General features: G+C 43.3%; 1 protein-coding gene and 1 pseudogene across 1 annotated transcript in view; both read left to right on the plus strand.

Moving 5' to 3' along the window:
- Positions 1 to 5,332: 5,332 nt before the first annotated feature.
- Positions 5,333 to 8,622, plus strand: LOC150008156 (calcium-transporting ATPase type 2C member 2 pseudogene; annotated as a pseudogene).
- A 74-nt stretch (positions 8,623 to 8,696) lies between these two features.
- Positions 8,697 to 25,896, plus strand: part of MROH2B (maestro heat like repeat family member 2B) — a 55,332-nt gene continuing 38,132 nt past the window's right edge. Inside the window, exons 1-9 of the mRNA XM_090279300.1 lie at positions 8,697 to 8,754; positions 15,452 to 15,513; positions 16,933 to 17,043; positions 18,009 to 18,168; positions 18,691 to 18,789; positions 21,437 to 21,591; positions 25,019 to 25,159; positions 25,532 to 25,624; positions 25,715 to 25,784. Of these exons, the coding sequence (XP_090135426.1) occupies positions 8,697 to 8,754; positions 15,452 to 15,513; positions 16,933 to 17,043; positions 18,009 to 18,168; positions 18,691 to 18,789; positions 21,437 to 21,591; positions 25,019 to 25,159; positions 25,532 to 25,624; positions 25,715 to 25,784 (949 nt within the window). The remainder of the gene's footprint in view (positions 8,755 to 15,451; positions 15,514 to 16,932; positions 17,044 to 18,008; positions 18,169 to 18,690; positions 18,790 to 21,436; positions 21,592 to 25,018; positions 25,160 to 25,531; positions 25,625 to 25,714; positions 25,785 to 25,896) is intronic.

Raw genomic sequence — 25,896 nt, forward strand, 5'->3', positions numbered from 1 at the left:
CAGGCTGTCATGGAGCCCAGAGCAATGGCCCACTAGCTGGGTCACCCACTGGGCAGGACAGGTGCAGCTCGTGAGCCCCTGCCATGCTTCTCATTATTGGAAGCAGTCTGAGTAAAGAACGGCCTTGGGCTGAATGCAGCCACTGATCCCTCAGTAGCTGGAGGCATCAGCTTCTCTCTTGAAGACAGTGCCATATCTTTTAGAGGCCAGCATCCGCCATTGGTCCTGTAGAGATCCACACCTCTGTGTGTTTTTAAAATATTCATATGTTACAAATACACTTTTAACAGGTGTTACATGAAACACCTTTGTTTTATTGCTTATCTGTGAAATTACAACTGTCACATGGACGAATACCGCTCACGCTCTTGGTATGAGCTGCCTGATGTCAGTGCTACTTTTTATAGATGACATCAGGCTGACTGGAAAAGAAACGTGTAACGCAAAGGAACCTCAGAGACAAAAGGTTTTGAAAATGTAAAAGCACCCCAGAACGAGGGTTTTATGACAGTTCAAAGACGTGGGTAGAGCACTTTTACATTTTACAAGAACTTTCTCATTATATATTGTTTCCTTTGATACTCTGTGGAAGTGGTAGGACAGATGTTACCATGGACAACTTGTCCAAAACCAATCAGTCCATAAGTGATATAGCTAGGTAAGGCCTTGTGAATCCACATGCACTCTTCTTATTCCATAGCTTTCAATTTGATATGATATTGTATATACACATTAATTAATACTAACTCTTTTTAAATGAATGTTGCTAAAGTTTGACTCTCATCCTTGTGCTTAACTTTGATATTACCAAAAAAAAAAAAAAAAAAAAAAGGGCACCGAGGAGCTAGTTCTGACCTGAACCAGTTAATAGCCATACTCTCCTGAAAGTCAGGTGACTTCTATTCCATACACATGAATACCCACTAACTGCTGAGGCATTTAGACAAAACATCATGAATAATATAATAAAAATGAGTATATCTCGCCCACTCAGCTGGCAGTCAATAAAAATTGCAGTGCTCTAGGAGAGGAAAATATGATAAACAGAACTAATGATCCAGACAGAGAGGAAGTATATTCTCAGAGTGATTTTTTTCATTTCTAGTGGAACTTTCCTTTGGGCTCAACCACACAAACTGGCATCCTTTCATAGCCAAAGTTTATACAATTGGTCCTTTGTATTCATGAGTTTTGCATTCATAAATTCAACCAATGGCTGATTAAAAACATTTAGAGAAAAACAAAATACTGGAAACTTTCAAAGGGCACAACCTGAATTGGCCATGCACTGAGCACCGCAGTGAATCCATGCAAATGAAATGATGTGTAGGGATACCCTGCTGTAGCCTATAAACAAATGTAAGTTATATGCAACTACTACACCATTTTATACAAGGGACTCGAGCATCCTCAAATGTTGGTATCTGAGAGGGTCCTAGAACCAAATGCCTGCAGACACCAAGGGAAAACTGTTTTCTTCGTCACAGGAAATACTCCTTCTAGAAACTGATATACAGTGATCCCTCACTTATCGCGGGTATTACGTTCTAGACCCCACCGTGATAGGTGAAAATCCTCGAAGCAAGAACCTTACATTATTTTAGTATTTACTGGACAGTACCGCAAAATCCCGTGATATAATGAAAAACCCGTGATAAATAATTAAATAAAATATTTTAAAATATCCCACGATATAATGAGGCCACGATAAGTGAACCACAATATAGAGGGACTACTGTATTTTTAAATTTGTTTGAGGTGCATTCAATCCAGCCCTTGACAATTCTGCCAACAACAAATGTGTTTCCTTCCAGTTCTGTAACGCCACCTCATGCCCTCCCGGCCTGCAGCATCTTTCTCTTATTTGAGACTTCAATCTGCTGCAGGCTCAGAAAACACTGTGATCTTTCTGTAATTCATGTTTATTTTTAGAGGTATATAACTCTCATTAGAAATTATGCGTCTATCTTAACCCAGTTTAGACTTGTGTTCTGACAAAAATGTTTGTGCCGGAAGAGTTTCCGTGAGCAGGCTTTGAAAAATATTCAGAGGAACTATTCCTGGAGAGGCAAGATCATGGTGGGGCATGTTCCTCCACGTCCCTGATTGAAAGAGTCCTAGGTGTTTGATTCATGCCACCGAACAATGTCTGGTGAGGGTTTCTTCAAAGATAAAGAGTATGAGTCAGATAAATAAATCACAGCCCCGTGAAGCAAGAGGAAAGCACATTTGAAACAAAGCATGTTTGAAGAGGGAGGGACTAAACATTCAGTGGGTGCCCACCGGGTCCCAAGCACTTTCTGTAACATAAGACGGAGGCGTTGTTACTATCCCCACCTTAAAGCTGACAACACTGAGCAAGTAACGAGCAGAGCCAAGATGTGAACCCACGTCTGTTTAAGGGCCCGGACCATTGATTTCTGCAGCCTTATGTCCTGTAGAGTACACGCTGGACCGGAGTGCGAGCCGGCCTTCAGGGGTGGATAGCATTAACGCTCCCAGTTGTTCACTGCTTGGCTGGCAGTCCTAATTTTCACTCTTCATAAAGAGTTTCATAAAGTGTTCTCTCTTTTCATCCTAATGACTTGCCACTCGCTAAAAATAACCCCACAGATCTCCCCTGCCAATTTATTTGCACTTCTTTTAATAGTTTCTTAACACTTTCCAATTGGGTTTTGAGGTAACTTTGTCATGTTGACCCATCTGCTACAGCAACCTAAACTGGTCACAAATGGAATTGCCTCCAGAAGCCATAGGGGTGACGATGCGTAAAGAGGGCTGAAAAGTGGCACTTGTGGGCAGTGAAGGTTCTTTCTAACTGAATGGGCCTGTCCCATCCAAAGGGAAGAGCTATACTTGGGTCCACCTAACATTTGCTAGTTAGAGAATATAAACTGAGAGGTGACAAATCTATCAGGTTTTACCATTTGAGACGCCAGACTTTAATGTAAAATTTCTCAACTTTATGTAAAAAAACCCACATTGAGATGTTGCTGTGGCAGAGAGTTGATTATTGCTCTGAGCTACATGCCCTCTGTCTTCGTTCCCTTCCCCACCGGGGAAGGGCTGGCTGTGTGATGTGCTTCACTGAGTGGTGGCTGTATTCCACATGTAACCAGAGCTTAGCATGTGCCACTGGAGCTTCTGATCCCAACATGAGAGGCACCTGGAGTGGAGCCTAGCCCCGTATCTGCAGCTTGAAACACGGCCACCCCAGCTGGCTGTCATGAGCCAGGAAAGAAGGTGTTTGTTGTTGCATGTTACTGAGGTTTCTGGGGTGATATTTACACATCATCATTGTATCCAAAATCTCACTAAAACATTTGAATATAAATTTAAAGAAAAAAAATTAAAGCACAAAACACTCTGGAAATCAACTGTGGCTCATAGTCCTATAGGTTTCTACCTCCGTTACTGGGAGTTTTTTGAGGGGCACTCAGAATGGGTCTATTTTCATTTAAATTCCATGTCCCCCCCAAAAAATAAAAATAAAAGTAATTAATTGTCTGCCCCCCATCATTTCAACATTTCATATCACCCATCACTGAGAAGAAGAAAAACAAGAACACTGATTTTTACTTCATAAACATCTGCCACTTTATAACTAATCTCTCCTTATTAAAAATAGAAATTTCTCCAGAGCCAGATTATGGGGAGATTAATCTATAAAGGATGTTGAGTCATCACTAAAATAAACTATCTCACATTCCCACACACCATTTTCCCACATAATCCCTACAAAAGTAGGTAGCACTCTTGAAAAGGAATTCAAAAACACTCCCCACAGCACTGACTTAACTATTGATTATTGAGACACAAAGAAGCAACTTTATTTAGCAACAAGTTGACATTCTGAGTTAGTTAAAGGCAGTCTTAAATCTGGATCATTAAAGATGCTATGCCCAGAGAAGTTTCGTTCTCTCAGTATAGGTTTTGTCTGGCCATCCTCGTGGGTACATAGACTCAACGATGACTAGAACAGGCTTTCCTATGATGCTTTTCTGCCATCTCTAAGTGACACCCTAATCCTCAAGCCAAAAACAACTCACCACAATAACCCACCTTCTAGCCGAAAGGGAAGATAAAGAAAACATAGGTCAGTCTCCTTTCCTTCTGAAGGCATGACCCAGAGGTTGTTATACACAGCACCTTTGCGCACATCCTACTGGCCAGAGCATTGTCCCGTGATCCTTCGGTGCTAAGGAAGCTGAGGAAATGTAGTCTTTACAGACATATTACTCCCCAGCTGGTTTGGCTGGGGATTGAGCGTCGGCCTGCGAGCTAAGTGTCGCTGGTTCGATCTTCCAGTCAGGGCACATCAGAGAAGGAAAACTCTGATTCCAAAAAACCTCCGCTGCCTTGCGGCATACCTCTTCAGGGGAAGGGCTAAGGGAGTAAACCCCGACAGAAAATCCGGAGCCGGAGTCCCTAAGGCGGTTTGACGTTGTAGTCAACACCGGCAACTCCTGCGGCGCACCTGAAGCCAAGCTGTATTGACTCCGTCTTTCCCTTGGATCCTTCAGCTGTGAAGAGAGGGGGGGTCTGCTGCATGGGCAACAGCAGACCCTCCATATCATCCTGCCCAGGCTCTGTAGCTTCAGCTTCACTGGAGAGGACACTCCAGCGTCATCGCAAGATGTCGATTCAACACGGGAGGAGACAGATACCGTGTCACTCCCGAGTCGGACTGCACAACCATTCTCGGCGGTGCAGATAGACTCTTAAGAAGCTACACCATCGTCTCTTGAGACGGACGGCTGCCGACGAGTAACTCCCCAGCTGCATTTTAATGACTATAGAAGAGAATATGTATAGGTTGAAGAGAAAACTAACAGTCTAAAATGCAGATAAAGAGAACATTTTGACAATTTTTTAAACATTGGTTCTGCTTTGTTCTGTGTATGTAAATTTATTTAAAAATCTGTCTCTCTGTATGCTTCTTTAGTAAAAACTGCCTTTCCCCTTACTTCCACTATGTAAATATTGAAGAAAGATATTTAAAGAAACAAATTAAAAACAGGACCATAACTTTTGGCTGCCCCAAAATGGCCAGAGGACTTGATCCAGCCTTTTCCTTGCTTGCCACAGGATTGATAGTGAATGCACTTCGTTACGAAATGAAAGTGGTGAATTTCACAAAGAACACTCAGGCAGGTGATCTGTATTTGTTCCTTAGTGGTTAATGGCTACCTGTTTATCAAAGGACAGCATGCCAGGGCACTTTGCTAGGCATGGAGGATACAAATGGATAGCAACGCACACATGTTCTTTGTCTTTATGGAGAAAAGATAGACATCAATCATATCATTGCTCAGACAGAGGCATGATTACGATGGATGGAAGTGCAGTTAAAGTCGATGGTGCAGGGCAACACGTGGGCAACGGGGAGGTGAAGATAAACCAGCTGCTAGAGAACACAAAAAGCTGCTCCTTTTACACTCCAGCATGAACTCCAGCTCACTTCGTGCATCTTTTGTTTCGAGGGAAAACCTAAGGGATTTTTTAAGAATATGCCATCCAAAAATGTAGCTGATTTGCTTCCTGGGACCACTGTTACGCCTTTAGGAGTACTCTATTGAGATAGCAATTGATTTTTACTCTAGTTTTCTATTAGGAAAAGAAAAGCTGAGTCGCCGTCGTTCGGCAGCCGGAGTGCGCAGCCAGGCCCGTCCTCGACAAGGATCAAGACACGCACGCTGGGGCGGCCGCCGGCGGGAGCCGAGGCTGAGCGAGGGGCCTCCAGCCGCTCACCGTGGTCCAGACACGCTTCTCCAAGTTCTTGCAGAAACTCGGCTTCTCGGGCGCGGGCCATCAGTACGAGCCCCTGGAGAGGGGCGAGTTGGAAACCTCGCTTGATGAAGAATTTGAATTGAAAGCCATCGAAAAAGAGAAGGCAGTGGTAGCTCTGCCACCCAAGGAGGCGAGCAAGTGCCACAGAGAGGATCTGGCCAAAGCGTTTTGTGTGGACTTACAGAATGGGCTGTCAGAGTTCTCGGTGACACAGCGCAGGCTGGTCCACGGCTGGAACGAGTTTGTCGCTGACAACACTGAACCCGTGTGGAAGAAATATCTTGATCAGTTTAAGAACCCGCTGATCCTGCTGCTTCTGGCCTCTGCTTTGGTGAGCATCCTCACAAAGGAGTATGAGGACGCCATCAGTATCGCCGTGGCCGTGCTCATCGTGGTCACTGTCGCCTTCATCCAGGAATACAGGTCAGAGAAATCTCTGGAAGAGCCGACCAAGCTGGTTCCTCCCGAATGTAACTGCATAAGGGAAGGAAAGCTCCAGCATCTGCTTGCGCGAGACCTGGTTCCCGGAGACATCGTGTGTCTCTCGATCGGAGACCGGATCCCTGCGGACATCCGTCTCACTGAGGTCACAGACCTCCTGGTAAATGAGTCCAGTTTCACGGGAGAAGCTGAGCCATGCAGTAAGACAGGCACCCCACTGACAGGCGAGGGGGACCTCACCACCCTGAGAAACATAGTCTTCATGGGGACCCTGGTTCAGTCTGGGAAGGGGCAGGGAGTGGTGATCGGGACAGGGGAAAGGTCTCAGTTTGGAGAGGTGTTTAAGATGATGCGGGCCGAAGAGACACCTAAAACTCCTCTGCAAAAAAGCATGGACACTCTGGGGAAACAACTGACCCTCTTCTCGTTCTGCATAATCGGCGTGATCATACTCATCGGCTGGCTGCAAGGCAAGCACCTTCTCAGCATGTTCACGATTGGGGTCAGCCTGGCTGTGGCCGCCATTCCAGAGGGTCTGCCCATCGTTGTCATGGTTACTCTGGTCCTGGGAGTGCGGCGCATGGCCAAGAAGCAGGTCATTGTGAAGAAGTTACCGATCGTGGAGACTTTAGGTTGCTGCAACGTCATCTGTTTGGATAAGACGGGGACTCTGACCGCCAATGGAATGACTGTCACCCAACTTGTAACGTCTGATGGGCTCCATGCCGAGGTCAGCAGAGTTGGGTACAATGGCCAAGGGACAGTCTGTCTTTTACCGTCAAAGGAAGTCATTAAGAAGTTTTCCAACATCTCGGTGGGGAGATTAGTGGAGGCAGGCCGTGTCGTCAACAACGCTGTCATCAGAAACAACACCGTGATGGGACAGCCCACGGAAGGGGCCTTGATCGCCCTGGCTATGAAGATGGACTTGAGTGAAATTAAAGATTCATACGTGAGAAAAAAAGAGGTCCCGTTCAGCTCCAAGCAGAAGTGGATGGCGGTAAAATGCAGCCCCAAGAATGAGGAGCAGGAAGACATTTACTTCATGAAGGGGGCCTTTGAAGAAGTGATTTGTTACTGTACATGTACAACAACGGGGGCATCCCCCTGCCACTGACACCCCAACAGAGATCCTTCTGCCAGCAGGAAGAGAAGAAGATGGGGTCACTTGGCCTGCGGGTGCCGGCCCTGGCTTCTGGGCCCACGCTGGGGCAGCTGACATTTCTGGGTCTCATCGGAATCATCGACCCTCCGAGGGCTGGCGTGAAGGAAGCGGTGCAGGTTCTGTCTGAGTCCGGCGTGTCCGTGAAGATGATAACGGGGGATGCCATGGAGACGGCCTTGGCGATAGGAAGGAGCATCGGCCTGTGCAATGGGAAGCTGAGCGCCATGTCTGGGGAGGAGGTGGAAAGTATGGAGCAGAGCATGCTGGCTGACCACGTCGGGAAGGTATCTGTCTTCTTCAGGACCAGCCCAAAGCACAAACTCAAAATCATAAAGGCTTTGCAGGAGTCAGGGGCAATCGTGGCCATGACGGGGGATGGGGTGAACGACGCCGTGGCCCTGAAGTCAGCAGACATTGGGATCGCCATGGGGCAGACAGGGACTGATGTCAGCAAAGAGGCTGCCAACATGATCCTGGTGGATGATGACTTCTCAGCCATCATAAATGCGGTGGAGGAAGGCACGGGGATTTTTCATAACATCAAAAACTTTGTCCGATTTCAGCTGAGCACGAGCATCTCGGCCTTGAGCCTCATCACGCTGTCCACCGTGTGGAACCTGCCCAACCCCCTCAACGCCATGCAGATCCTGTGGATCAACATCATCGTGGACGGGCCACCTGCACAGAGCTTGGGGGTAGAGCCGGTGGACAAAGACACCCTCCGGCAGCCACCGAGGAACGTCAAGGACATGATCCTCAGCAGAGCCCTCATCCTGAAGATCCTCCTGTCGGCTTCTGTCATCGCCAGCGGGACCCTCTTCATCTTCTGGAAAGAGACCCCCGAAGACAAGGCGAGCACCCCGTGCACCACGACAATGACCTTCACCTGCTTTGTATTCTTTGACCTCTTCGATGCCCTGACCTGCCGCTCTCAGACCAAGCTGATACTCGAGATCGGCTTCCTCCGGAACCATATGTTTCTCTACTCGGTGCTCGGGTCGATTCTAGGGCAGCTGGCCGTGATTTACGTCCCACCCCTGCAGAAGGTCTTCCAGACGGAGAACCTAGGAGCGCTCGATTTGCTGCTTTTAACCGGATTGGCCTCATCCGTGTTCATTTTGTCAGAGCTCCTCAAACTATGGGGAAGATTCTGCTGCAGAGCCAAGAAAGCCGAGACTCACAACGAAGCTGTATTGTGGAAACCGGACCAGTGTGAAACCCTCTAAATAACCTATATTTTTATGTGACCACGGCCCCTCCCCCAAACCTCCTTAGAGAGGTGTTTTCAGGACAGCGTAGCATGAGGTCACTCGCCGAGTCCTTCCTGGGAAGCCAGCAGGAGGCTCGGGACCAGGCTCGCAAGTACACATGCTCTCCCTCGGGGCTCTGGGACAGACTGTGAGGACCGTGTACAGAAACACCTTGCTATTTATTAAATCACAATGATTTAAAAAAAAAAAAAATGAACACCATATATTTGTACTGAAAACAATAACTGCATAACTCTTGGAAAATAAATAGAAAAAATCGATCATCTCCTAACTTTTCTAATCTCTATGAAATCAAGGAATTCTTTATGTACAGACGTTCATTAAAATTTATGCCATCACTTACAAAAAGAGTAAGAAATTATAGCAATACCTAAATGGCTAGCTTTCTTCTTATTGATTCTATTGCATATTGTTCTCTAAGATTCTAAGTGCATGTAATTGTCAATGAATTTTTTTTTTAATTTTCCCATATAATGTTAGGAGTTTTAAGACTCTCATCACTTCAATAGCTCTCTGAGCCACCAATTCTTGGCCCTTCCCCAGTGGGTGAGTCATGGTGTTCGAGGTGAGCTGCTGGTCTTGCCCAATCCAATGAATGCCCTGAGGTAACTACCAAATTTTCATTTGTCCACTAACGGGTGATTGGGCAATGATCCTGACCGGTGCTTCTCAGACTTCAGCAACTCAAATATCACCAGGAGTACTCATTAAAAATACAAATTTCTGCCTCTCATGCTAATTTACCAGGTCTGAGGTGGACCTGGGAAGGGACATTTTAAATAAGGACCCCAGGTGATTTCTGTTACTAGGTACTTGTGGGCACATCAGAAAATGGTGATACTGACTTAGGAAGCTGAAAATGTTCTTAAACACCTACAATAAGGTGAGGACCCCTACAATAGGTACAGTGCAAAATAGTGGTCTATGAAAAGAATGATGAATTCAAAGATTTATTTGAAAGTGTTTTACCTTTGAATCTGAAATGAATTTCACTAATGAAGGGAAGATAACCAGAGAAGCAACAGCACCTGAGCACGGTGCTGAGCCCCGCCCCCCTTCCACCTCCGCACTCCCCACCCCCACCCCCGCCACCTGGCTCCTTTCCCATCCAGACTTATAGACTGCTAGGACTTTTTCCCACTCCCTGTAGCATCTGCCACATTAACATACCATCTGGACACACCTTGGAAACTGAGATCATATAGATTTAGGGTTAGATTTATGTCCATACTAGTAAAGTTAAAAGCATTATAGCCAGAGTTTGGCATTCTAAACAAGTAAATAATGACATAAGTTCCTTTGCATAGAACTAATAAGACCAGTTGTCAACAGAGGTTCTTTTTTTTTTTTTTTTTTTTGACCAAGTCTTTGACTGGAATGTCAAGCCTAAAGGAAACATACTTGGGCTCAGATTGTTACCAGAAAGCCCTGAGGAACTGGGAATGACTTTCAAAGGTAATAAAAGCCCGTGAGATAAAAGGCCTGGTACCATGGTTGGTTGTGCGGTCCACAGCAATCTTTCCAGGGAAGGAACGAAGGTTGTTTTCCTGAAAGATGGCTAGAAGGGACCTTAAGGCACAAGGAAAGACCAGAAAGACTTGGAAAAAACAGGTGTGTACAGGCAAGGATGAATGCCAGATATGTGGCACAGCTTCTGTGCCCTGAAGAACAGACTGAAGGTCACCCCAAATATTCCTTGGATAAGTTCCAGCAAAGCAGAACTAAAGATCATAAGTGATCATTTGCTGCTCTTGTTATGTTTATGCAAACGAACAGGATAAATTAAAAATGGACTTAATGTAGTCCCTTTAAAGACAAGGAGGGTAACCTTAGGGAGAAAAATTATTATTCAAGGAAAATCACAATGATCAGTAGTAGAGTATAAAACAGGGCAACTAACCGTCTTAAAAGTTTCTTCTCCAGATTTAGAGACTTGTTTGCAGGTTATGTTACATAAATTAACACGTGTTTTTTGTTTTCAAAGGACATAAGCCTATGATCGCATTACCTGAGTGATTATCTGTACACATAAGCCTCACTTAATCCTCTCTGCAGCGCTGCCTCCTGAGACTCAACGGTTTGGCTGAACTAAATGGCTGGATTGGGGAAGAACGGGGTGGTCTGTGGACTTCACTTTAAAACGGGTTTCTCTTTTCTATCCTAATGGCTTGGACAGAAAAGGCCCAGAGGTCTGAGAGGGGGAAAAACCTAAACTATTTACCTCAGCCCAAACTAAGTATAATGGGCAAAAGGGTTTTGGACAGGCGAGATGTGCCTAGCATACCTTCTTACAAAGAAGCCTTTTTTCTTTTCTTTTTTTTTTTCTTTCTTTCCCTAATATGGAACATTGAAAAATTAATCCCTGCCTTCTGTCATCTAGTAGTTATGGATTGAATGATGTCTTTTAACCCTTTTCGCCAAATCTGTTGCCCCCAGAACACAACAAGGACACCAGCCTGTTAAACCAAGCACGCCGTTGACCGGAGACAGCCAACTGACCTGGAGTCTGCACGATCCTTCCCCATGTGGGAAGGCCACCCTCCCCTCCACACCCCCACTCTTATTAGGGTTTTCTGGACCCAAGGGTAGGTAGGACGACGACCATGTCCAGCTTGAAGCAGCTAGAGGAGCTTGAGACCTTCGCCCATTGTCCTTTACAAGATTACAAAGGGTCCTAATATTTGAGAGGGCGGGGATAGTTAATTTTTATGAACCAGGGGTATGGACTTGGGGGGGATTGCTGGGGGAGGGGGGTGCTGGGGGGAGGGGAACAAGGGGGAGAAAATTGGAACTGTTGTAACAATATAATCAATAAAAAACATTATAAAAAAAATGGACTTAATGTAGTCCCTTTAAAGACAAGGAGGGTAACCTTAGGGAGAAAAATTATTATTCAAGGAAAATCACAATGATCAGTAGTAGAGTATAAAACAGGGCAACTAACCGTCTTAAAAGTTTCTTCTCCAGATTTAGAGACTTGTTTGCGGGTTATGTTACATAAATTAACACGTGTTTTTTGTTTTCAAAGGACATAAGCCTATGATCGCATTACCTGAGTGATTATCTGTACGCATAAGCCCCACTTAATCCTCTCTGCAGCGCTGCCTCCTGAGACTCAACGGTTTGGCTGAACTAAATGGCTGGGTTGGGGAAGAATGGGGTGGTCTGTGGGCTTCACTTTAAAACGGGTTTCTCTTTTCTATCCTAATGGCTTGGACAGAAAAGGCCCAGAGGTCTGAGAGGGGGAAAAACCTAAACTATTTACCTCAGCCCAAACTAAGTATAATGGGCAAAAGGGTTTTGGACAGGCGAGATGTGCCTAGCACACCTTCTTACAAAGAAACTTTTTTTTTTCCCTAATATGGAACATTGAAAAATTAGTCCCTGCCTTCTGTCATCTAGTAGTTATAGATTGAATGATGTCTTTTAACCCTTTCGCCAAATCTGTTGCCCCCAGAACACAACAAGGACACCAGCCTGTTGAACCAAGCACGCCGTTGACCGGAGACAGCCAACTGACCTGGAGTCTGCACGATCCTTCCCCATGTGGGAAGGCCACCCTCCCCTCCACACCCCCACTCTTATTAGGGTTTTCTGGACCCAAGGGTAGGTAGGACGACGACCATGTCCAGCTTGAAGCAGCTAGAGGAGCTTGAGACCTTCGCCCATTGTCCTTTACAAGATTACAAAGGGTCCTAATATTTGAGAGGGGAGGGATAGTTAATTTTTACGAACCAGGGGTATGGACTTGGGGGGGATTGCTGGGGGAGGGAGGTGCTGGGGGGAGGGGAACAAGGGGGAGAAAATTGGAACTGTTGTATCAATATAATCAATAAAAAAAAAACTTTGGTGCAGTGGGAAAAAAAAAAAAAAAAAAGCATTATAGCCAAGAAGTCTGGATTAAAAAAAATTTTTTGAAAACCAGAAGAGAAAATGAAGTCAAGAGAAAAATCCTGAGCCTGGGGAGAGGCCAAGTCCATGATGGGGGTGGGATGGGGAAAGCAGGAAGGGAGGTAGAGAGGGCTTTGCTTTGCTGTCAGTTGGACATTCCGTTCAACTGCCCCTGGCAGAGATTCCAGTCCATTGAGCATGCCCAGTTTGTGTGACTGACTCTCACCAAGTAGAACAATCAACAAGATCACCATAAAGGCTTTACCAACACCAAGCCTGTAAAGTGACCACTGAAAATCATTGCTAAATTTGCGATCAATGGACCCAAGTTTAGAGAGAGGAGCTTGTTTGATCTACAAAAATGGTTTGAGTCCCATTTTCTAATTTCTTCCTTCTCAGATCCTCTGGTTCCACCAAAGGGACAATATCTGGTGATATGCAGCCATTTTGTTGGTCAGCAGGAGCTCAGAAGCAAGAAAATGTCATGGTGGTAGAATACAGTGTCATCCTACTCAAGAGCAGCCCATCGCTGGAAGCTTCCAGATCATTGTGCCCATCCAGTGAAGGAGGGGCTTTCAGTTAGAGAATCTCATGTGACCCTTGTATGAGAAACCTGCCAACCTGCTTCTTCGAATTTTTAGCCTTACTGTTTCTGACACTTAGGTGCTCTCTCTTAGCCTGAAATAGTGAAGACATGACTCAGAAATCTGTAGGTAAGCACCACGCCCTCCTGAGGAGTTAGGTGTTTTGTGTCTGTGTGCCCACCTGCATATGTGGGGTGGGGGATGGTATGTGCCATGGTGAGAGACCTATACACCTTAAAGGGTTTATGAAAAGCTATTTTAAAGTAAGATTGTTTCTCTCTATTCTCCCTTACTTCTTAAATCATAAAATCACACTGATTATAAACAACCAATGATAGACGGGGAGCCTTATCTTCTTTAAAAACATATAGTCTGTCTGAGGATAAAGTGGCTACAACACAAGGAAAGACCATTTATTTTTGTTAATGTAAGAAACATCCAAACCTGTACATAAATTTTATGAGTTATTTGAGCCAAGCTGATGACATATACTGGGGAACGAGATCTCAAATATTCTGGACAATAACCGTTTTGCAGCTTCTTTTATGCCTTTGAAATTAAGGAGGGAACCTAAGGCGGATTACATGTTGGTGGGAGGAAGCAAGGTGGGGAATGAGTTACAGGATAGTTAACAAGATTATGTGCTCTCTCAAGGGGGGTTGCGTCTTGTTTCATAGGTATGTTAACCTAGACGCAGAGAAATGATGAACAAGGGCTTGCTTAAAGCATAGATAAACTTTTACTAAGAAGTGATAGGCTTGAGTGGCTGAGTGAAAAATGTAAAGGGAGAAAGAAAGAGAAAGAAAGGAAGGAAGGAAGGAAGGAAGGAAGGGGAAAAGAATGAGAAGAAAAAAAATATATATATATATGCATGCCTGAGGTGTGACTAGGCACCATGGTCTGCCCATTTAGGATTTTATGATCACATGACCCTAACAGGTTACTTCCTTTGAACCTCATTTTTTTTTTTTTTGTCTTGTTCACACTGTTTAGCCTGAAATACTGATTAATTAAGAAGAATGCTTTGGAAATATTTTCCCCAGTTTTCAAGTATGGTTGCCTTTCTGCTCTGCTGAAAAACACCGCCAAGGGGCTCTGTTGTTGAACTTGGAAGCTTGTGAAAAATCACCATCTCCTAAAGTAGCTCTTCTACCAAATTGCCATGTGGCCTAAAATTGCTCAATTTCTTTGACTCAATTATTTTTTGCATTTGCCAGAGAGCTGTCTTCAAATACAAATATTCCTGGAGTGTGCCAGTCAAAAAACCTTTAGATTATTATCAGGAAAAAGCAAGGTTCCATGAGCATGGGCCATTAGGGGGACTGGCAGGGCCCAGAGGGAAAGAAGATGTGGAAATGAAACCGGAAAAGACGGTGTTCACGCTGCCTGTCACCTACCAGACTCAATAAGCAGAGACAGGGATGGAGTCTTTATGGGCATTTAATTCAGATGGTCTGTGATCTAAGAAGATGGTGGGTTTGTACCCTAAGAGACCATCCTAAACTCCATTATAAACAGACTCTTATTATAAGGAGAAGAAAAGTGTAGGTAAGGGGTTTGGAATTCAGGGAAAAAGTTAATCGGATAAAAGCTGCAGCATTCTTTCCTCCATGTCCTGGGCTGTGGTCTCTGTGTCCTGGGACATGGCCCTGTGTCCTGGGCAGTGGTCGCCTCACCCTGGAGCACAGTGGCTCAGATACCATCTTGGTTGCTCACAGTCCTCCTGAGGCTCAAAGCTGGAACTGCTTATGGTCTCCTGGAGTCACGGTGGGTCCTACCTCCAGTTCCTGAAACGGTAGCTGTTTACAGACATTGATTATGAAGCCTATTAGCTGTTACCTGAAGCTAAAATTTTTCAACATTTGAGTCCCCCGTCAGAAAGAGGAGATGGAAAGTGGGCTGAGGACAGCCTGGATCACACTGTGCCTTCTCACACTCAGGTCAGGTGTCAGGGCTTCAGCTCACAGAGCCTGAGAGCTGAGCCTTGCTGCGAAGGATATAAGGCAGGCGATGCCTACAGGTCTGGAGGGATACATAGAAATCTAGCATCTTTTTCCTACAAATTTAATTTAGGTTTTGGAAAAAGTACTTAACATTAGCTAGTTTTGAATGTGTCAAGTATAGGAAATATGAGTAAGACATAGTTCCTGCCAACAGGGAACTGGCAGTTAAGAAGAAGGGGAGAGTGAGAGAGGGAGTGGGGAAAGAGATAGAGGAAGAGAGAGAGAGAAATCTTTCTGTGACTTTGGATTATAATTAACAAGAGGACATTTTAGCACAGACTTTATTCATTTCTCCATGCATTTCAGAGACTTTTGGAGATATTAACCTCACTCTTGGCATGCTGAACAAGGAAGATAATATCAGCAAAGTAAGGAAAATAATCTTCCCATTCACTTTTTCTAGTTCGGTTATTTCACCACTTCATATACGTTCTTCTTTGCCTCCACCTCCTCTTTTCTCTCTGGTTGCTTATGTGGTAATCAATTTTTCAGAAAATGCACTTATGATAAAAGTCATTATAATCTCTAAACAATTATATTTGGCATTTGAGGAATCAGAGTATCCAGTTCTAGAAGTTAGCAAAGAATGCCTCTTTCTGTAATCTTTTACAGGAAGATGTGGAAATGAGTATGCTGGATTCATAAGCATGTGGATTATAGCCTCCTCCTATATAATTTTAGGACTCCTCTGAAAATCCCAGAAGATCTCCCCTAGTCATCTATAATGCTACTTAACAATTACAGGTTCTTTCCTCTGAGATTGGAAGGCTATTCTGGCTCTGTTATTAACCTTTTGTATAATAATAATAGCTACCTTTCGATGTACACTTATTATTAGCTTTCCAAACAATAGTGCATCATATTCTATTCCCTTCTCACAACTTTGTGAGGTAGGTATTGTCATTTCCATTTGGCGGCTAGGAAAGAGAGGAACCGAGAAGTTACAGGCGTGGCCTAAGAATAGAAGGACTACATCAAAGCATAAAGCTCTCTAACTCCAAAGTGATGCTCCTGGTAATTATTCAAGGTAGCCTCCCTGTGAAGGACAGTGCCTAGTCCTTTATCTCTTAGTCCAGTGGTTCTCAATCATGACTGCATGTTAGAGTCTGTATTCAAAGAGAGTTGTTTCACATTTTAAATATGGGTACAGTATCTCAAGGGAACATATTTGAGGCTGTCGGAGGTTTCCGAACACTAGGTTCTTATCTTCCAAAGACCGTGGAGCTGCCTAAGAGATTTACAACAGCCTTCATACACATCGGGTCAAACCATATAATTCTCAGAGACCATAGCTTTATCAAAAAAAAAAACACAACTTACTCCCTGTAAAAGTATGAATGAAGCACGGGCCAATAAATCTCCCTTAGAAGCAAGTTTCACAGCTTAGCACCCTCTCTGGGAATCACATTTGTTCCTTCATACTGTGGTCACTCCCTGGTAGTAAGAGCAACAACCAAGCTGATGGGCATTTCCATTCCCCCTGAGTGCCCGACAACAGTGATTTCAAGACTTTGCTGTCAGATAGCCCACCCTTGCCTTCAGTTAGGTTTTGCCATAGAAATATAGTCAAGGTAAAATAGTTTTTAGAATGAACTTTTCTCTATCTAGAAACCTTTGACTCCTAAAGATGCATATTATGTTCAGGAAGCCCCAGTGAAGTAAGATATGCAAAATCTATTGCGTAGTAGAGATACATTGCTTAGTTTAGTGGTGACGTTCATTTGGACTTCCTCTGACTCCTTTAGATTTGCAACTCAAATTACTCTGCACCCCTTGTGTGTTCACAGGAAGACACCTATAGTCATCTGACTTCCATTGTTCAGAATACGGACATTTTGGATGATGCCATCGTCCAAAGGCTGATTTATTATGCTTCTAAGGACATGAGAGACAGCAATGTAAGTTGAGTTGTTGACCATGCATCAGGGTACAGCCAGCAGCAGGTGTTGGAGCGACTGAGCTGCACCATGTAGACATCCACAAGCTTCTTGTACATCACGACCACAACCCCAAGTCACTTTTCTTTGTTCTTCATGGTAACCTGGATACAGTAACAGTGTCTGTTATGTATCCTTTCACAGATGAGGAAACTGAGGCAACGTTAAGAAAGACTTTAGAGGTAACATTACCCAATCTACTTTTAAATGAAGCAGCTGATGTTTAGAGGACTTTTTTTTTTCAAAGTAACAAGCTATGTATTGACAGAACACTTGACTAGAACTCAGTTTTCCTGGCTCCCATATAAATTTTATCTCTTTATGTGCCTACTTATGTATGCACATAGGCATTGTCTCTGAAAATTTCTTTGCTGAAATTATTTTGAGTCCTAGGATAGTGGTATTTTCTTCCAGAAAGGATTTTTTCTTGTTTACCTGCCAAGAGCACTAGCAATCTATGATTAATTTCAGAGCTCTGTAGTAAGGTTGACCTGACTTACCTAGGTCACCATTACCAAAAACAGAAATCCCATCAAGTATCTCCAATATCAAAGGCATTATTAGATCAGGACAGTACTAAGACCCAAAGATCTAGACTCCTAGCCCCGGTTTTCTCTTCTCATGGCCTTTCCATCACAGTAATTCTACCGCAGGACTTCATATCCCTCAGACATAAGACATAAATCCTATGTTTATGGCATCTGATCTATTAGCAAGAAAATATGTATTGACCCCAAGTTTACAAGATTCCTGTTTATAACCTAGTTTTAAAATTACCTCTTATTTCCCAGCTGCTGACAGCTACCCTGAGGATTTTGCCCCAGATTTGTAAATAGCCTATCCCAAAGCCAGGAGAACTTACAAATATTATGTATCCTGTTCCCCTCTGCTCTTCCTCTTATCCTTGTTTTCCTTTTCTTCCTCAGCTCCCCAGAGAAATCAGAATGCTAGCTGGTGAGGTTTTGGTGTCTCTTGCTGCACACGATTTCAACTCTGTGATGTACGAAGTGCAAAGTAACTTCAGGATCCTGGAGCTACCAAATGAGTTTGTTGTGCTCGCCCTGGCTGAACTGGCGACCAGCTATGGTAGGGAGGGAATGCTCCCCACCTGATTGCTGAAAACCCCAGTGGGAGCAAACAGCACAAGGGAGAGCATCTCTACTTTGTGCCAACCTAAAGGATATTGATAAGAGGGATTTGGGCAGCTGCTCTCAGTTTGTCTGGATTCTCCCCCAAACTCACCTTCCCTTTCATCCAGCTTTGTGTTTGCAGAAGCACCTTTTCCTCAAGGCATCTTCTGCAAACCAATGAAAACTTACACAAAGCAAGAATTTCTTAAGATGCTAGACCCACGGGATATAGGCAAGTTCTGATAGAAGGGATGAACATTAATGAAATAATTATCCAAATAAGTAACTGTTACTAAACTTAGGTCCAGGTGGCTATATGGCTAGTACCCTCCATTCAGCCAGTGGTTCCTTAAATCTCTAACTGAGGCCTGGCATTATGGTGGGGGCGGGATAGAGAACACCCTCCTCCTGCACCTCCGGAAATGCCTGCTGTTGGCCTGAGAAGACAACGCCTTTCTTCTCTCGCCCCTCACTGCAGCGTCCCAGAGCATCCCCTTCATGATGATGTCCCTGCTCACCATGCAAACCATGCTCAGGCTGGCTGAGGAGGAAAGCATGAAAGCAGCTTTCTGTGTTGGTGGGTACCCTGCGCCTTCTGCTTGAAGACCAGGCTATGACTTGAGCAAATATCACATTTTTCTTTTACTCCAGTCTTGTTCTTTCTAAGAGCTACCCTTGACCGAGTGCCTGCCACATGGAAGGCCCTCTGCAGAGAGTCATCAACTCTCAATCCTCGCAATAATTCTTCAGAGTAAGTACTTATTAGACCGTTTTACAGAAAAGAATCCGAGGGCCATGGAAATTAAGCAGGTTTCCCAAGGTGGTGACAGCGTCGATGAGATGTGGAGATGTCATTCAAACCCAGGTCTATATAACCACGTGATCTACAGTCTTTCCACTGTATGGTCTCCATTTCTACTGCCCTTCTTCTTTAATTGGACCACAATTTCACTGTAATGATTATGAGGACTCACTTGCTCTTACCAGTTGGCTAAACTTTAACATCTCTTTATAATGCAATATTGTAATAATGATAAGTGGGCAATCTAATTAAATACAAGCAATCATAAAATCAAGGAAAATAGGCAAACAAAGTATGGCCATAAACCTCTTCCACCTTCAAACTGAAATACATCTACAGTAATCAAGGGTTCACAGAAAACAGCATTCACTGGGACAGCCAGGGAAAAGCAATCACAGCACAGTGCGAGGCTTCCTGGATAAGTCTGAAAACCTACACTCTTGTCTCTGATCTGCCGCTGAGCCGGCAGGTGCCTCCACCCTTCCCTCAATCCCCGTTTCACCTCTAAAACATCCAATGAACTGGGTGCTAAAATCCTTTCCACCCTTAACATTCCCAATGTGATTATTTTTGTATTATTTGAAAGCTCATGCTGTTAGGGATGTCTTCTTTACCTATTAACCAAGACTTACATTCTATTTTGCCCTTTTCCTCTTCTTCTGTCCTCAGTGAAGCTTATATTTATATCTGACATATACTAAAAATTGTCTATGTGCCTGGGCACTGTCTTGGATATTTCATTGGACCCTCATAGTAATCCCATTAAGCAGATAACATTTTCCTCCACTTTGAAGAAAATCAAGAGAAAATTAAGGCTTAGAAAGCGTAAACAGCTTGCCTGAGGCCACATAGCTAGTATGTAGTGGAGGCAAGATTTGAACCATAAGAGTCTGACTCAAGGACTTGAGCAACTTTACTAGATTAACACACTTTTCAATACTGTTTTGCTATCCATACTTAATATGACAGCAAACCTTGTGTTCTGCAAATATACTTCAGCACCTCTGATAGCATTTCTACTCGCAAGATTAGCAACCAAAAAAGTACAAGAAATTAACATGAGGAATCATAATGGTAATGAATAAGGCAATTCTCCAACTTTGTATTGTACATTATCTCATGCCCTTTGATCTTAAAGCAACTCCTGCCTGACTGCCCGACTGCCACTAAAGAAAAAGTATAATATTCAATAGCCACCTACCCACCCACCTATCCATTCCATCAGCAAATAACTTGACCTTGTATCTGCTGCTTTAAAATATCATCCAAGGATAAGACACCATCCCTTCTCTCATGTTACTTATAGGCCAGTGTGAGGTACACGCACACAGACACATGCACGAAAGACTGTGATAAAGCATAGCAGGGGATTATCGGGAAGAGTTTAGAGGGAATGGTCAACTCTAAAGCTAAGATACTTGGCACATTTGCAAGAGTTTTCTTTGCATGGGTGATATCTTTGAGAGAGTAAACTATGAACTTTATCATCAATGAAAGGGGTAGAATGAGGGCTGAAGGAAAATTAAAATTATTTAGTGCATTTGATGCAAACACATATGGGTTAGTGGCCCAAATGACATTTCTGTCAGCCTAAGGTCTTCTTAAATTTTATTAAAGTAAAGCAGGCACATAGGAAGACATGCAAACCAGAAGTGTATGCGCTGATGAGCTGTGGCAAAGTGAACATGTCCATTGGACCGTCGCTCAGACCAAAAACTAGGATAGTACTTCCACCCCATAAATCCCCCTTCCCCTCTTCTCCCAATCATTGCCCGCACCACCCTCTCACAATCTTGACTTCTAACACCAAGGATTAGTTTTGCCTCTTTGTGAGATTCATATGTGTTGTTTTGTGCAGCTGTACTCTATTTTCATTTCTGTTTACTATTTACATGTCTACACTACAATTCTGTTTTCTAGTTGAATTGTTGGCTGACACATGGATTGTTTTCTGTTTGAGGCCATTACAAACAAACTAATATGAACATTCTAGAACACGTTTCTGGTGCCTGGATGGATGTATATCTGATGATTATTTACCCAGGAGTAGAATCTGGGTCACAGAGATCCCATATTCAACTTTGGTGGATAATGTCAAATAGTTTTCCAAAGTATTTGTATCCATTCATAATTCCACCAGAGGTATGTGAAAATACCAGCTGCACCTTAGTCTTCTCAACACTGGGCATTGTCTTAGATTTTAGCCATTTTGGAGGGTATGTAGTAGTATCTTATTTTAGTTTTAACTTATATTTTACTAATGTGGCTGAACACTTTTTATATGTTTATTTGGTATAGGCATAAGATTTTATAGAAACTATTTCACTCTATTTGCTAATCATCGGTACTCTGTTTTCAAATTATTTTATGGTCCTTCTCACCTTTATATCTTTCTCAGTCTGTGGTTGTTTTTAAAATGCAGCCCTTGAGAAGTTCAGCAAGGCCATTTATAAGTACATCAACCACTGGAGAGATTTCCCCTACCCCAGACTGGATGCCAACCGACTCTCTGACAAGATCTTCATGCTGTTCCGGTACATGATGGAGAAGTGGGCCTCCGGGGCCTCGCCAGCACGCGTGAGTGGAGACTCAGGCTGGCTCTCCTTCTATGCCGGCTAAACTTCCCTTTTATTTTCACATGATTGCTAATCTCATTTTTTTTGGAAAGCTGTGGGCTCTGTTTTATCAGGTTGATCAAAACATCTGTTTTTCTTATTGCTAATCAGTATTTATTCATTCTTCCAACTAATACCTATTGAGTGTGCATGACACGCCCGACACGGTTCCATGTGCTGGGGACACAACAGATGTTACGCAAACCAGAGTCCCCACTCCCATGCAACCAACTTTCCAATGTGAGGCAAGAACAATAAGTAAGCTAAAATGAAAAATATCTATATAGAATGTTAGCTATTTCATGTCATTTATCATATCCCATATTTAGGCTGAGTCACTGGTTGGTAAAAAAAATAGTCCAAAGAAATTTCCTGTGTTTATGGATCTCACAGTGAAATAAAGTGACATGTAAAGAATTTGGTCGACTTCTTCAAAATATTGTAATGCTTTTCAGAGAGTAGATCACAAAGTACATACATATAATCCTATCCTTATCTTGCTTAATTGCTATCATTTTTTCAAAGTTGGCTAAATTCTATCCGATCTAACCTCCTATTGCTATATTAGAAAAGATTTAATACTTAACCACCTTCTCTAGTTTGGTTTCTTTTCTATACTTTAAGCTAGTAAGGGATTTATTATTAACATGCTGGGTTAAAATTCACAAACATGAAATTTAAAAAATATCTTACAGACGTCTTTCCTTCAAGACACGTGAAAAACAAAATTCAATACAAATGTGATGGCTACTTCCGTAAATTTCCACAAGAGTTAGGCAGTTGATAAGGACATATATAAAGTAATAAGGGAGCACAGACAAAGAAGCACTTAACTCCTGCGATGAGCACTGGGAAGGCTGTGTCATTGGAACTGAGCTTTTGACCCCTGAAGTCATTTACTACAGGGCAGGTGCACTCCCGAAAGAGGAAATAAAACCCGCCACAGCTTAGGGTGGAGACAGGCTGACACGCACACTGGAGTGAGTCTGGTGGGAGAAGACAAGGAGGACAGGGGAAAGGGGCTATAGAAGCAGGAAGAAATGAAACCAGGAAGGTCTTAGCTACATAGTGAAGAGCCTTGACTGCTACTCAGGAACTTGGACTTTCTTTTTTTTAAAGAAATGAGACACCTTTAAAGAATTTTAAACAAGGGTTTGAGTGTCAGAAAAATTATAATATCAATGCTAAAGATGAATTGGGTGTAGGGGTGGAGTAAGACAAAAGGTATAGCCTCAATCAGAAGGCTATAGAAACGTTCCAGGTCATAAATACTAAGGGGATCAAAGAAGTCACATGATGAAAAATAGGATCAGTAGGACTTGGCATCCATAATGATGAAATGGAAGCACCTGGGATGATTCTTAGATTTCCAACTAGAAAATCTTGGGGCCATTAATCAAGATGAGAAAAAAAAAAAGAAAAAAAAAATACAGAAGGATTAACATATTTGGGGCTGTAGGAAAAATGGGTTTAATTTTAGACATTTTGACTTGAATGCCAGGTGGAGATATTAACAGGTTTGGGGGTATTCAAGATTGATGTAAAGAAGAAAGGCAACAATTGGATGCACAGATTTGGATATCAGCTTTAAAAAGTGACAACAGAATTGGTGGTGGTGGATAGAGCTCTTCAAGAAGACTACATGCTGCATTATCAGAGGGGACTCTTTGTAACCTATGACGAATGTATGTTAACTGTGCTGTACACCTGAAACAAATACAAAATAGTGTTGAACTCAAACTTTAATTGAAAAATAAAATCTTAAAAAGGAGTATGTGGAGTGAAAAAGTGCCAAAAATAGAGTTTGGGTGGGGGGGAACCAATACCGAAGGAAAAGCAGAGGAAGAAGAACTCGCAATAGGGAACCGAGAAGGGGCTGCTGAAGGAGTGGGAGAACCAAGTGGACTGAGATCTTACAAACTGAGAATGGAGGGATTTTGAAGAAGCAAAGAGAAATCTAGACTCCATTGGCATAGTGCTCACGCAAGAAAAATCTTGAAAAGTATTCATTGCACAGAAATGTGCTAGAAGGACCATCTAGCTGACACATGGCTTTGAGTGAAATAAATGGTGGCTGTTATTGGCATTACCTCTTGGGTAGTTTTCTGTACAGCAAAATGTAGCTAACAGAATATAATTCGTCATATAATATTAAGCAGAAAAAGCAGAATATAGAACTATGTATTAAAGAATGATGTAATTTAAAAAAAAATTTAACTCCATAAAGAAAATTTTCTTAAAGTGAAATAAAGAACATTTAAAAATTCACCAAGCTGTGATTATCTATGAGAACTGTGGGTACACTGTTTTCTTCATCATGATTTGAGGGAATTTCTAAGCTTTTATAATCAATATATATTACATTTATATTTGTTCATTTTTTATGTCATTGGAAGCCAGATTATAGTGGATTGGGGGATAAATTGGAGGAAGGAAGAGGAAATAGCAAATGTAAACAACTCCTTCAAAAAGCTTTGCTGTGAGAGGAAGAAAAAAGAAACAGAACTGAGCGAGGATAATAGTTGGTCGGGGTAATATGGAATCAAAGCATTTTTTAATATGAGGGAAATTTTAAATTTGTTAATCGTCGTCGGCAGCCGTCCGTCTCGAGAGACGAGGGTGTAGCTTCTTAAGAGTCTATCTGCACCGCCGAGAATGGCTGTGCAGTCCGACTCGGGAGTGACACGGTATCTGTCTCCTCCCGTGTTGAATCGACATCTTGCGATGACGCTGGAGTGTCCTCTCCAGTGAAGCTGAAGCTACAGAGCCTGGGCAGGATGATATGGAGGGTCTGCTGTTGCCCATGCAGCAGACCCCCCCTCTCTTCGCAGCTGAAGGGTTCAAGGGAAAGACGGAGTCAATACAGCTTGGCTTCAGGTGCGCCGCAGGAGTTGCCGGTGTTGACTACAACGTCAAACCGCCTTAGGGACTCTGGCTCCGGATTTTCTGTCGGGGTTTACTCCCTTAGCCTTTCCCCTGAAGAGGTATGCCGCAAGGCAGCGGAGGTTTTTTGGAGTCAGAGTTTTCCTTCTCTGATGTGCCCTGACTGGAAGATCGAACCAGCGACACTTAGCTCGCAGGCCGACGCTCAATCCACTGAGCCAAACCAAATATAGTGAAAGAAAGGGACTATTAGAGGTTAAAGAAATAAGAGGGGCAAATATTGAAATGAGAATTGATATAGATCTAAATATAGATACAAATATAAATATAACTGCCCCATGCAATGACCTTAACCTAAACATTTTTAAAAGCTTGTTAGAAACATTTCTTGGTTGAAAGCAGTGAGTAAAGTTTCAGCGGGGGACTCTAAATCTCCTGGTATTCTAAGAAGTATATAAAAGGCATAATGAAGAACTAGAAATGCTATTTCTTGGTTGCCTCTGCAGACTCTGCCCATCGTTAAGGCCCATGGCCCCACGGTGAGCCTGCTGCTCCACTGGGAAGACCTCTGTGAATACGCCCTGGGCCAGGTGCCCTGGCTCCTGAGCCAGTACAAAGACAAAGAGATTGACTTCCATGTCACTCAGGTAAGAGCCATGCCCTAAGGGAACTGATTCAGAGTCGCTGGTGACCATCCTAGAGCATACAAATCTCGGGAGAGCCTAAGGACCTTAAATGTCTGTCTCGGCAGCTGAACTTAAAAATACTTCTTGGGAAATAAGAGGCAGCAAGAAGCTGGCATACTGGATCATAGCAATTCCAGAAAAGGATTAATAATCGTTTTCCAAGCTGCTGAAGCACTAAACCAGGTAGAGGGGCCAGATCACTTAAAAAAAAAAAAAAAAATACCGGTAACTGCAGGAAGGTTATGGATTAGTTCTCACAAAATATAATTATTTGCCTTCCACATTCTTTGCTTGCTGCTTCACGGGCGGCCTCCAACTAACCTTTGATCCTAGAGCCTAAAACAAATACTGACCGCAGCCATCCTTTATGACATTGGCCTTCCGAAGGACTTGAAAAGAAGCATCTTCGCCAATTTGCTCCACCAGGTAAGAAGGCCGGCTGTCTAATCTGACTGTTTTGTTTTCGCCAGCTTTCTGTTTCTAACACCTACCCCCTGCCTTTTCCTCCTCATTCAGGTGTGCAGAGTTCCAGAGCCTCCGGGCAAGGAAAACGAAATTGAAGCTTCAAGCTGTTTCCTCATTCTAGGTAGGGCCAAGCATCCAGAGGATTTTCAATAAAAATGTCTGCAGGTGATGCTGGTGACGCTGAGGAAGGGCGTGCAAACCATCAGCCTTCGTTAACTTTCACGCGTACGCAC

The sequence above is a fragment of the Furipterus horrens genome, unplaced genomic scaffold (assembly GCF_987537825.1).
Source record: "Furipterus horrens unplaced genomic scaffold, mFurHor1.1.pri manual_scaffold_5, whole genome shotgun sequence".
NCBI lineage: Eukaryota > Metazoa > Chordata > Mammalia > Chiroptera > Furipteridae > Furipterus > Furipterus horrens.